The following is a 13,389-nucleotide window of genomic DNA, read 5'->3' as shown; positions in this document are numbered from 1 at the left end:
ACTCATGATGACATGATCGCTTATGGATTGTAATATTAGGAAGGCCGTTGACATAGTTTGTTATAATGAATGAGTGTATTTGACTGTGGGTAGGTCTAACCCTTGGGTCCAAGAAAACCACAACAAATGTACTGTGGTCAGATCATCTGAACACAGGGATTATCACCTCTTCTGACTCAAATGGGCGAGAAAAAATAAGGGGGAGGGGGGCTCCAAGGTTTGTGGCTGAGCTCAAGTCCTCTATGTCCCTTATACTCCAGGACCTGGCTAAGATATGTATGCAATTCATTTAGTGGAAACTATCTCAACTGTTCTAGGCTAATATGACCCCTGCGAACAAGAAATTCTCTATCTGGGGCGAAATACCCCAAAATGACCACGCCCTTTTTAAAATAACCGCCACTTAAAACATGCCTCTATCTTCTAAAACGTTGGAGCTACAGATGTTCTGAGATGCTCAAAATGTTCAGAATACTCATGTTTGAATACTCAATAGACCATGCACACGGCAAGTTAATGGCAGGGAGAAAACTAGCCACAATTTGCCATTGACCGCCCATACATCCAAAGTCCTATCTAATTGTATTCAATTATGTCAAACTCACCAACATTGCAGCTGTACAAAAAGCTTTAATTATCCTCTTTCTAGTGTTTGTTTCATACAAATCCATGGTAGACATGTTATGAGCGTTTTGAATTTGCACATAATGCAGGAGGCAGCGTGATGTTGCTTTACTGAAAGCGAGTGCTTCCAAACTCCATGCAACACTTGGGGAAAAAAATCACCTGCAAGGAATTTCTTGACATGAAGTAGCTCATAACATGTCTACGGTGGATATTTATGAAACAAACACTTTGCAGATAGTAAAAGGACCATTCAAGCTTTTCGTACATGTTGGTGAGTTTGACATCATTTAATACAATTAGACAGGACTTTGTGTCTGTTTGCATGTATGGGCGGTCAGTGGCAAATTGCGGCTAGTTTCCACCTTGCCATTAACTTGTGGAAAGATGACGTGTGCATATGGTCTATTGAGCATTCAAACATGAGTATATAGAGAATTTCTCACAGTTCCTAAGTTGTTTGCAGCAGTCATGTGTCTGTCTTTTTTTCTGCACTTTTTGGCCAGAAAGGGATTTTGTTTTCATCCGAGAAAAAAAAAAAGTAGTTACTCCACTGCACCCTCTACCGATATTGCCAAGAGAAAACCCTCATAGAGAAGATTTTTTCCTTGGGTGAAATAAAATTCCTTTCTGGCCAAAAAGTGCATTTATACGTGTGGTGGGGGGCTCAAAACATTATTTTCGCTACACAGTCCAACTCCTCCTCCACCCTCAGAGATTGTAATTGTAATTTGCCTCATCTTCCTGCCTTGAATTAGCTTCACAATAGACTTGTAGGTCTGATTTACATCCCTTTTACACCTAGCCTCCTGACTGTCCATTTGTCTGACAAACCTGTTGGTTGAGTTAGTAGGTGGTGGTATCAGAGCATCTCTGCCTGTGTTTGAGACTGAAGGGTTATGAGGTTTGATTGTACGCTCTGTCATTTTATCTTACTCTCGATATTTCACTCTCACTCACAATCTTAGTAGTTACTCCACTGCACCCTCTACCGATATTGCCAAGAGAAAACCCTCATAGAGAAGATTTTTTCCTTGGGTGAAATAAAATCCCTTTCTGGCCAAAAAGTGCATTTGTGGTGGGGGGCTCAAAACATTATTTTCGCTACAGAGGAGAGGCTGGTCTGCATTTATGTGAGCCCATACATCCAAAGTCCTATCTAATTGTATTCAATTATGTCAAACTCACCAACATTGCAGCTGTACAAAAAGCTTTAATTATCCTCTTTCTAGTGTTTGTTTCATACAAATCCATGGTAGACATGTTATGAGCGTTTTGAATTTGCACATAATGCAGGAGGCAGCGTGATGTTGCTTTACTGAAAGCGAGTGCTTCCAAACTCCATGCAACACTTGGGGGAAAAAATCACCTGCAAGGAATTTCTTGACATGAAGTAGCTCATAACATGTCTACGGTGGATATTTATGAAACAAACACTTTGCAGATAGTAAAAGGATCATTCAAGCTTTTCGTACATGGTGGTGAGTTTGACATAATTTAATACAATTAGACAGGACTTTGTGTCTGTTTGCATGTATGGGCGGTCAGTGGCAAACAGGTTTGTCAGACAAATGGACAGTCAGGAGGCTAGGTGTAAAAGGGATGTAAATCAGACCTACAAGTCTATTGTGAAGCTAATTCAAGGCAGGAAGATGCTAAATTATAATTACAATCTCTGAGGGTGGAGGAGGAGTTGGACTGTGTGAAACCGTGTAAAAAAAGTAGTTACTCCACTGCGCCCTCTACCGATATTGCCAAGAGAAAACCCTCATAGAGAAGATTTTTTTCCTTGGGTGAAATAAAATCCCTTTCTGGCCAAAAAGTGCATTTATACGTGTGGTGGGGGGCTCAAAACATTATTTTCGCTACAGAGGAGAGGCTGGTCTGCATTTATGCGAGCCCCGGAAGTCGACAGTAACATACTGTAGCTCTAAATGTGACGGCATTAGAGCTATGGACCAGAGCTAACACATATCATACCCTGTCCAGGTAGAGTTATGACTGGCCTCATGATGAATATGGCTGAATTGAATTAGGCTACTGCTCATGGACCCTTTCAGTGCTAACTGACTCATTAACACATTAGTTGTACCACCACTATGGAGGCGTTGGCCTATTGGCGGAGTCAGGTTACTATTGGCCTACTCTGGGGAGAATTGCTGGATAAATTCAAATTGGGGTCGTACTCAACAGACAATTGAACTCACACTACATGCGTTTTAAAATGGAAAAAAAAGAAGAAAAACACAAAAAGAAAATGTTAGGGAAAAACAGAAGGGACAACTTCCGATATTCATATATCCCATCTAGATAATATATGTTTATTTGTATACCATTGTATGGGAATGACTTGACGTGATTATATTAGATTAGTTTGATGGAATACTTAGCTTAAATACTGTTAGCAGTTTTCCAAAGAAGGTGCAGTTCAATAGAAGGTCTGCTAAAATGTAAAACATTTTAAGCCCAAGAAACCACATGACTTGACAAAACCTGTGCCTCGCCCGGGAATCAAACCCAGGTCGCAAGAATGGGAATCTTCAATCTTGCATGATACCACTACACGAGCGGCACAGTTTTATTTCATTTCATATTCGATTAAAATCATTGTGGCCTTTTCCAAACCATATCGTTTATGAAGATCCCAAAGTTATAATAAAATAATAACTTTCCACAGACTGTGGAAAGTTATTCTTAGTTAAATAGCTACTGTGGACTACAGTAGCTATTTAAATTTCCAGCAGCACTTACCAGCTCAGTATCGACTTGGCCTACCTACTCTCTCATTCACTGTACCTGTTAAAGTGCCCCCCACCCCCAGTGTTGTGAGTTGCTAGAACAATAGTCGTCTTTAATTTGCATAAAGACCATCACATTAAAAGTCCTCCAGAGAACCAGAGCCATCCTCACACACAGTATAAATAAAACCCACAGAGCAGAGGGCATTTACTGTAGCTAACGAAGACAGCAAGGAGTGAGTTTAAAATAACTTTCATATTAGCACCCAGACTTTCATCAAGTATACCTGGGCGACCTCATCATTGGGACCTGAATCTTCCGACTTCTCAGCTGAAGATAGCCAGGAGATCGACCCTACAGGGCTTAACATGAATCTAGCGGATTGGATATCCATGAACGAGGCCTTTGAATGCTATGACTGTAAGTGATGGATGCATTTGTCTTGTTGTTACTTGGTGTGTTTGATGCTGTGTTGTAGACTATGAGCAAATATTTTGTCAGCTACATGGAGCGGGTTCGGAAACGAAACGCGTGCATGTGTGCGTGCAAATTACCGGATACACTACAGTAGGCGGGCGCTCTAGAACGGATCAGAGCACTGCAGCGCTCACTAAATAGAAAAAAAACTGTCTTTCCACACTCTTTCCGCACTGCGGAAAGCTTGGTGACGCGGGCCCATGTAAACACAAGTGGACTGGCAATTACTTTAACCACTTCTAAGCCCACTTACTTTTTGGACGCCCTGCATGGATGGTGAAAGTGGTTAAATTATTAAACTGCAATCATTGATATATGCCTACTATTGGGGCTGCGCTGCGGGTGGTGCTGCCTGCTGTGGCCCCAACATTTACATTGCAATAATGTTTTACTGAAGTGAATGCGTTTGTGAGCCTGAGCCGACCAGCCAGGCGGTGGATAGGTGATGTGAGTCTTGATAATCTCGTAGGAAAGATAATGTTCAGGGAGGGAGGTAAAGATAGGATATTATTTTCCTACCAGTGTTTGCCTGTGTCTGTGTCTGCCTGTGTTTGAGACTGAAGGGTTATGAGGTTTGATTGTACGCTCTGTCATTTTATCTTACTCTCGATATTTCACTCTCACTCACAAACTTGTCTTGTGTCTCTTTCCCCTACAGTTGCTCCATCAAAGGAGGAGGAGGTGTCTGTGAAGAAGACGTACAGGGAGAGACAGAGGGATAGACAGAGGTCAGACAGAGGTCAGACAGAAGGAGTCACGTTGCTGAACAACTGTGATAGTATGAGCCTGTACATGTACACCAGGAGAGGATATGAACGCCCCACTACCACCTCCAGTGCTATGAGTAGTATGCTCCCCAAAGAGATGATCACTAGTAGTCCTAGGAGACTGTACAACAGGAGAGGGCCCGCCATACTCCCTGACCCCACCTCTCCCCCTGTGCTCCCTCCCCCTGTGCTGTCCAACAACAACATCTTATTGTCTCTGTGACGTTGAAGTAATGCCTGATTTATACGTGGTTGCATTCTGTGTTGAGCTGCAAGCTCACAGTGCGTCACAGCGCAAAGCATTATGTGCTTGTCGACTGGCTATTTTCAGTGCATGACATCCGTGCACAAATTAGTACTGTATACCTCAGGGTTAATGAGTCTGTTACAGTATGTTCTCTGTAGAGTTCCACTGTGTACAGGATGATTTAGTGACCATAGACAAGGCAGTCTATGGTTCCAATTGTATTGAAGCACAGACTATGGATCGAATCTTTTATTTTTTAAGATTTTATCAACTTTTTAAAAAGCTTTTACAGTTACACACTGAAGGTAATTATGTTGCATGTTTGGTTCAATATGCAACTGTTTGTAAATGTTACTGAATCCAGCAATAGTGTTTTTTTAATACTACCATATTTAAATTCAATTATATGAATTTGAAATGACTGAAATGATTGTGTTACGTTGACAAATGTCACAACTGCCTTACTGCCATCATGACTTCAATCAATTTTGCATATGTGTTCCCAAGAGAAATGAAACTTTGTCAATCCCATTATTGTACAAGAGAAGTTATCTGTGACCCGTAGTGTGAGATTTTGTTAGTGATTGTTTCATATTAAAGCAATTGCTTAAGATATTTGCGTGACATCATTTATAGCATATCGTTTCTGTCGGGAGGAAACCTCATAACTCCATTTTTTAGGTTTTTGATTTTCCGGCATAAATCAGTACTATTGAACACCCTTTACGTCTGTGTTGTTTCGAAAATATTTAAGCAATGGAAAGTAGTAAAAAGTGCTTTGGACAAAACATCTTAACTCCATTGGACCCTCAAAATGTCTGCTAAAGCAACTAACTCCACCACCTCTCCCCCTCTCATGGAAGTAATTGACAATATATAAAGTTACAACACCAACTTTAATGAGGCTGTATTACTTTGTTTTAAAGGTTAGGTTTTTTAATTTCCTGAAAAGCAGAGATATAGCACTTGCGCTTAGTTGGAAACATGAGGACATTGTGTAAAATACGTGGATCCACATGAGAACTTCTTGTGGCCAGCCTGTGATGTCGGTCGATGTATTAACATATTGGCAGTGATTATCTCCACACGAGATAATCGCACACGCACGTGCAATTTAGTTTTTTTGGTGAGTAATGAGTATATTCTATATCGGATAGATTGTGTAAATTATTGCATATTGCATAATTGCATCCTAATTGCATAACACCTGTGTGAAGGGAGGCACGCTCTCATCATACATCATCATGACGTAAATTCTCCTTTCATTGTCAATAGGAATTTAATTTATTTTTTGTGTAGGACAAAAATTAGGAAAATAGCCAATTTGATCGTCCACATATGACATAAATTCTCCATTCATTGTCAGTGGGAATTTAATGTTTGTGTAAGATGAAAATCTACACTAATAGCTGAATATAGGAGGGGCTAGCGCCCCACGAAAGTATAAGCTACGTCACTGATCGGTGTCCCCCATCCATGGCCACCTCCTTTTTCTCATCTAGTCTACTCTACACCATCTCTTCACTGAAAATAATATTTCAATGTTTATGTGATGTGAGTTGTTGTAGAAAGGTTATTTTGCCTCCATAATAGGGACGCCAGTCCATCTTCTGAGAAAAACGATTAGGCAGCCTGTTTTTGTATTTGATGTTTACATTGAGACACATATACTGTATATTCATATGCACATGCATACGTGTGGTGCACGCACGCACGCACGCACGCACGCACACACACACACACACACACACAATGAACCAATGCAAACAACAACGCTGAGCAAACACCATGCAGCAGATTTAGAACAAGTAGAAAGTTTAGGAGTTACAGGGGTGTCTTATTTGGGCCAAATTCAGCATGCCAGTTTCTGTAGACCTAATGCATTTAAAATCACATATTTTACACGTGTATTCTGTAGGCCTACACAAACGTATCAATATGTTTTATGTTCCCTCAAAAGGTTACTCCGGACTAAATAACATATAGGCTCATTTTCGTATACTTACAATATATTTATCCCAAATTACTTCACATGGGGTCTATAATTTACCCCCCAGGTGTAAATACTAAATACTTATTTTTGGGTATACTCAATTCTGATTGGCCAGAAGGTGTTAATTATTTTCAGATAACCACCCACCTTTAAAGGACCACTCCTGACTAAATATCATAACATATAATAGGCTCATACAGGCTGGGGAAACTGGACGACAGGGGCAAATCTGCAAAAAATAAAATAATAATAAATATATATATACACACACACACACACACACACACACACACACACACACACACACACACACACACACACACACACACACACACACACACACACACACACACACACACACACACACACACACACACACACACACACACACACACACACTGACAGGAATAACTGGGCTGAGCACAGTCTGGCCAGAAGAGGGTGCTGTGGTGTAAGAGATGAAAATAAAATAAAGCCATGTCACTGATTGCCACCAACATAAATTAAAACACATCCCCCATTTATAGTATTAAAAGCATATGGGTCGTTTCCTCAGGTTTTTCAGGTCTCACCAGTCCCTTACAGAGCAGGTTTAATAGCAATAATAAAAAATCATTCTCAGGCCTCATTCACACGTATCAAACACAGATCAATCAAATGTTTGGTAATTTTTTTGTTTTTCCAATGGGAGTCACATGGTTTGACCAAACATTTTTGTTTGATGGGGGGGGGGGGGGGGGGGGGAAGAACACCACCAGCAATCAGCAATTTTCGTACAGCAATCAAACACAAATGTTTGGTCAAACCATGTGACTCCCATTGGAAAAGCAAAAAAAAATGACCAAACATTGCTTTATTGGTGTTTGGTACGTGTGAATGAGGCCAATGGGAGCCACATGGTTTGACCAAACATTTGTGTTTGATTGCTGATTGCTGGTGGTGTTCTGCCCCTCCCCCCTCATGCATGGTTTTATACGCTAGTTTTTCTACGGATGGACGGACGGACGGAAGGAAGGAAGGAAAATACGCAGACATACAGTATAGAGTTAAATAGAAACAAAGAAGGTGGATGAAAATTACAAGCACTGAAACCTTGAAAGCTTTATTTATTAGAGCTGTATTTCTCATCTATATATAAACCCCCATCTATTTTTAACTCTCACAGTTTGTTTAGCATATTGACTCAGCCACTGAGCCTGTCGACTCACCTGGTCAATAAATAGCAGCAGCATCATGACAATGCATGACATTTATAAACTCACCATAGCTTGTCAATAAACAACCACTGAAAGCCTATATAATATACTTCATTGCCTGGGGTCCCACAGGGTCTGTTCTCTAGTAGGTCCCCTCCTATTTTCCCTCAACACATGTCTTCGCCAAAACTATAGCAACACGATGAGTTGTGAACTTGAGGATCTGGTGTTTTTGCTGGATCTTCACCAGCATGTGACAAGTACATCATCTCTGATCAGAAAACAAAACAGCATCATTGATCAATCCGGTCTGAACGCAATGTTGTAAGAACTCAAGAATGACATGGATTCTTCACCCGATGACAGAATGTACTGAATCTTTGTAGGCCAAATGCATCAGCAACACGTTGTTATTGTTGACGATGGTGATAATGACAGTGACAACCTACCAACAGTCATTAAGACATGCGAATCCCTTGACTCCTTCAAAACCGCTCTCAAAGGGCACCTACGGACGGCTGCAATTCAAAACTGGCCCCCGTAAAATCTGAATCCCCCACCCACCCCCTTTCCCCCTCACTGTATATATGTTTTTTTCTCACCCTTTTTACCTCCTCTATGATGATTTCCTGTTTTGGGCTATATAGAAGTGTATATTTGTACGTCTCTAAATGTCATGATGAATTGAAAATGGTGGACCCTATTGTAAACAAGTGTAATGCTTTATGGTGTCGTCCACAGTTAACAGTTTTGTATTGAGTTGTGCTTGAAATGTACTGTAATTCTCAATCTGTTAATAAATTCTTCAATCAATCAATCAAAACAATATTTTGGGGGTGATGCATTCCCAGACACGCTGTCCAAAGTCTGAGTAAACAGATCGTCCTTAAGGCAGGCGCCTGTTACAGAACAAAGGTTTCAAAAGAAAGCATGCCTAATATGTTTACCTTCCTGTAGTGCATTTCTCTGTCACACATACTTTTATATCACAATCACATGCAGACATCATTATTATCAGTGTGCTTGATAAACACAAATACAAATTGCAGTCCATCACTGGTCTACTGGTCCATGTTGACCAGTGGAAAACTCCACTATACTGTTGTTGCCTTTGGCCCACTTCTGCCCTCTCCATCCATCCATTAATGATGCTGGTGTTTTGTCTCTCCGCCTCGTCACATCCTATATACAGCCTGCATAGCAACCATGCTATTCGGTTGTTATGGCTGTGTTACTTTTCCTTTTCAGGTTAACTTCACAGATATATAAGCCCCCTGGTTATCTTCCCCAAGAAGATGCAGGGGTTGAGACACATGCATTAACACCTCCATTAAAAACAGCTTAAACTCTAAATGATTCGTTGCTTTTTTTCCCCCTTTCTTCACAGAAAATAGAAGATCCACAAGCTCACATGTCACATTGCGACACATTGTGAACTTGTAGATCTGCTTTTTTCACAGAATGTTTGCCCCAGAATGGGGACGCTAGGTGCCATGTGCTTAACCTGCTGGCTTGCGTTCAAATCCCAGAACTAGAGCCTATACTCTCATTTCCCTACTGTCTCAATATAGAATTGAGTGCCTTAGTTATATATAGTTTTTAGTGCCTTAGAGCCCTAGATCTGCTAGGCTCTAGGGCTCTAAGGATGAAAATGTCGGTTGGTCAGTCCGTTTGTCGCTCCATCCGTTCTTCTGTTCGTTGGCGGGTCCATCCACCACTTTGGTCTCAAACAATATAGCGTGACAAGTACTGGTTGGATCGCCATGGAATTTACTGTGGACCTTCTGCATCCTGGAGAATGAACCCTAACCGTTTGAGTGACTCCATGACCTTTCCTCTAGTGATGAGCTGTACTGATTGTGATTCTATTTGCATTGCCATTGATCTCTACCTGGTCAGGGCAAGTATGTGTGAAGCATTTGTGCGCAGGTGTGTGATCGGCATTACCATAGCATAAAAGATGGAATGTGGGCTGCTTGGGCTCAGAATCAGCTAAGACAAGTACCACAGACGAAAAACAGTCCAAATTTCATTCTGACCCCTCCACGAAAAGGCCTTGTTGTCCTGACCCCTTATCTATCATTTATACATTATGGATAAATAGTGTGGACTTAGACTGTTTTTCGTCTGTGGCATTATTGTGCAGCGGTTTTGTTGGTGTAGAGTGGGGCATTTCGAATTAGTACTATTTATAAGGTGAGTTGAGTTTTCTCATAAGGTACACACTTATTTGCAATAAAATAAATAAAAGTAAACCAAATAGGCTAAAACCTGAGACAGCATACATTTGAGATGTTGATATGTTTCTGTGTTATCAACAACACATCTTGTTTCAAAAGTGTTATTAATACAGTGAATAATGCTTTACTGCACAAATGTGTTGTTCCAAAACAGACCCTTAGAATATTTGAAATTATTTACCAGTTCTGCCCTTCACTCCTCCCTGCCTTCCTACTCCCTCCCCCTAAGAGTCCATTTGTTTGTTTAATGGTTTAATATTTAGCTCACATACACCAGCAGGGTTCTTTTTGTACCCCAACTGCAGAATTATCTGCACAGACGTTGAACTAGCCAGAAGACGGAGCTCTCCCAGAAGTCATCTCCTTGGCTTATATAAATGTGTGGGCTGGACTGTACTCTACCGAGGCTGCAGGGCTGTGATACTGCCTGACCGCCTGGCGGATGGTGGGCTGGTGGGCTGATTGGCTGAATGACTGACCTTCTGGCTGACTCACTGTCTGACGGTGTGGCTGGCTACCTGGTCGATCAACATACTGTATGGGTGTAAAAGTGACAGCTTCACTGACATGCTGTACTGATATGTCAGTGTATGTGCTGACGATTGATTTGACTGACTAGATGACTAAGTGCAGAACAACTGAATTGACAGTTGACACTGCAAAGCATCAGACGTTTGACTTTACCAGGACACTATTGAGACAGCGCTCATGAGGTGAACCGTTTGTTAGAGGCGAGGAACGATGGGACCACGGACAGCTGGTAAGGCCACTGTGGATTTGATTTTGTGTATACCATTCTCTCTGCAGCATGTAATAAAACAGCATACTGCTTACATCACACTGTATCTCCAAATTTCATCTTATGTTTTTTTCTTCTTCAAAAAGCGATCACCCTATTTTATACTTTGTTTTGGCACAAAGGAAGCAAAAGTCAGATGACTCAGTTCACAACTCATGATGACATGATCGCTTATGGATTGTAATATTAGGAAGGCCGTTGACATAGTTTGTTATAATGAATGAGTGTATTTGACTGTGGGTAGGTCTAACCCTTGGGTCCAAGAAAACCACAACAAATGTACTGTGGTCAGATCATCTGAACACAGGGATTATCACCTCTTCTGACTCAAATGGGCGAGAAAAAATAAGGGGGAGGGGGGCTCCAAGGTTTGTGGCTGAGCTCAAGTCCTCTATGTCCCTTATACTCCAGGACCTGGCTAAGATATGTATGCAATTCATTTAGTGGAAACTATCTCAACTGTTCTAGGCTAATATGACCCCTGCGAACAAGAAATTCTCTATCTGGGGCGAAATACCCCAAAATGACCACGCCCTTTTTAAAATAACCGCCACTTAAAACATGCCTCTATCTTCTAAAACGTTGGAGCTACAGATGTTCTGAGATGCTCAAAATGTTCAGAATACTCATGTTTGAATACTCAATAGACCATGCACACGGCAAGTTAATGGCAGGGAGAAAACTAGCCACAATTTGCCATTGACCGCCCATACATCCAAAGTCCTATCTAATTGTATTCAATTATGTCAAACTCACCAACATTGCAGCTGTACAAAAAGCTTTAATTATCCTCTTTCTAGTGTTTGTTTCATACAAATCCATGGTAGACATGTTATGAGCGTTTTGAATTTGCACATAATGCAGGAGGCAGCGTGATGTTGCTTTACTGAAAGCGAGTGCTTCCAAACTCCATGCAACACTTGGGGAAAAAAATCACCTGCAAGGAATTTCTTGACATGAAGTAGCTCATAACATGTCTACGGTGGATATTTATGAAACAAACACTTTGCAGATAGTAAAAGGACCATTCAAGCTTTTCGTACATGTTGGTGAGTTTGACATCATTTAATACAATTAGACAGGACTTTGTGTCTGTTTGCATGTATGGGCGGTCAGTGGCAAATTGCGGCTAGTTTCCACCTTGCCATTAACTTGTGGAAAGATGACGTGTGCATATGGTCTATTGAGCATTCAAACATGAGTATATAGAGAATTTCTCACAGTTCCTAAGTTGTTTGCAGCAGTCATGTGTCTGTCTTTTTTTCTGCACTTTTTGGCCAGAAAGGGATTTTGTTTTCATCCGAGAAAAAAAAAAAGTAGTTACTCCACTGCACCCTCTACCGATATTGCCAAGAGAAAACCCTCATAGAGAAGATTTTTTCCTTGGGTGAAATAAAATTCCTTTCTGGCCAAAAAGTGCATTTATACGTGTGGTGGGGGGCTCAAAACATTATTTTCGCTACACAGTCCAACTCCTCCTCCACCCTCAGAGATTGTAATTGTAATTTGCCTCATCTTCCTGCCTTGAATTAGCTTCACAATAGACTTGTAGGTCTGATTTACATCCCTTTTACACCTAGCCTCCTGACTGTCCATTTGTCTGACAAACCTGTTGGTTGAGTTAGTAGGTGGTGGTATCAGAGCATCTCTGCCTGTGTTTGAGACTGAAGGGTTATGAGGTTTGATTGTACGCTCTGTCATTTTATCTTACTCTCGATATTTCACTCTCACTCACAATCTTAGTAGTTACTCCACTGCACCCTCTCCCGATATTGCCAAGAGAAAACCCTCATAGAGAAGATTTTTTCCTTGGGTGAAATAAAATCCCTTTCTGGCCAAAAAGTGCATTTGTGGTGGGGGGCTCAAAACATTATTTTCGCTACAGAGGAGAGGCTGGTCTGCATTTATGTGAGCCCATACATCCAAAGTCCTATCTAATTGTATTCAATTATGTCAAACTCACCAACATTGCAGCTGTACAAAAAGCTTTAATTATCCTCTTTCTAGTGTTTGTTTCATACAAATCCATGGTAGACATGTTATGAGCGTTTTGAATTTGCACATAATGCAGGAGGCAGCGTGATGTTGCTTTACTGAAAGCGAGTGCTTCCAAACTCCATGCAACACTTGGGGGAAAAAATCACCTGCAAGGAATTTCTTGACATGAAGTAGCTCATAACATGTCTACGGTGGATATTTATGAAACAAACACTTTGCAGATAGTAAAAGGATCATTCAAGCTTTTCGTACATGGTGGTGAGTTTGACATTATTTAATACAATTAGACAGGACTTTGTGTCTGTTTGC

The 13,389-nt window shown here is 41.0% G+C and overlaps 2 protein-coding genes across 2 annotated transcripts in view; both read left to right on the top strand.

The window, feature by feature from the left end:
* LOC306937785 (DEP domain-containing mTOR-interacting protein-like) overlaps nucleotides 1–13,389 on the top strand; it is a 92,438-nt gene that overhangs the window by 43,663 nt on the left and 35,386 nt on the right. The gene's annotated exons all lie outside the window — the stretch shown is intronic.
* LOC306937782 (uncharacterized protein) lies at nucleotides 3,651–5,356 on the top strand. Its single transcript, XM_079521731.1, has 2 exons — nucleotides 3,651–3,783; nucleotides 4,499–5,356. The coding sequence occupies exons 1-2, from the start codon at nucleotides 3,732–3,734 to the stop codon at nucleotides 4,828–4,830; spliced, it is 384 nt and encodes a 127-aa protein (XP_079377857.1). The 5' UTR covers nucleotides 3,651–3,731; the 3' UTR covers nucleotides 4,831–5,356.

This window comes from Electrona antarctica (genome assembly GCF_951216825.1).
Source record: "Electrona antarctica genome assembly, chromosome: 15".
In the NCBI taxonomy this organism is placed as follows: Eukaryota; Metazoa; Chordata; class Actinopteri; order Myctophiformes; family Myctophidae; genus Electrona; species Electrona antarctica.
Note: the sequence above shows the minus strand (reverse complement) of the source record. Positions and strands in the feature narration are given on the sequence as shown.

Excerpts from the sequence above, each read along its gene's own strand:
- LOC306937782 (XM_079521731.1), top strand. The coding sequence starts at position 3,732 with ATGAATCTAGCGGATTGGATATCCATGAACGAGGCCTTTGAATGCTAT. Across the intron at positions 3,784-4,498 it reads GGCCTTTGAATGCTATGACT|TTGCTCCATCAAAGGAGGAG; the intron begins GTAAGTGATGGA and ends TTTCCCCTACAG.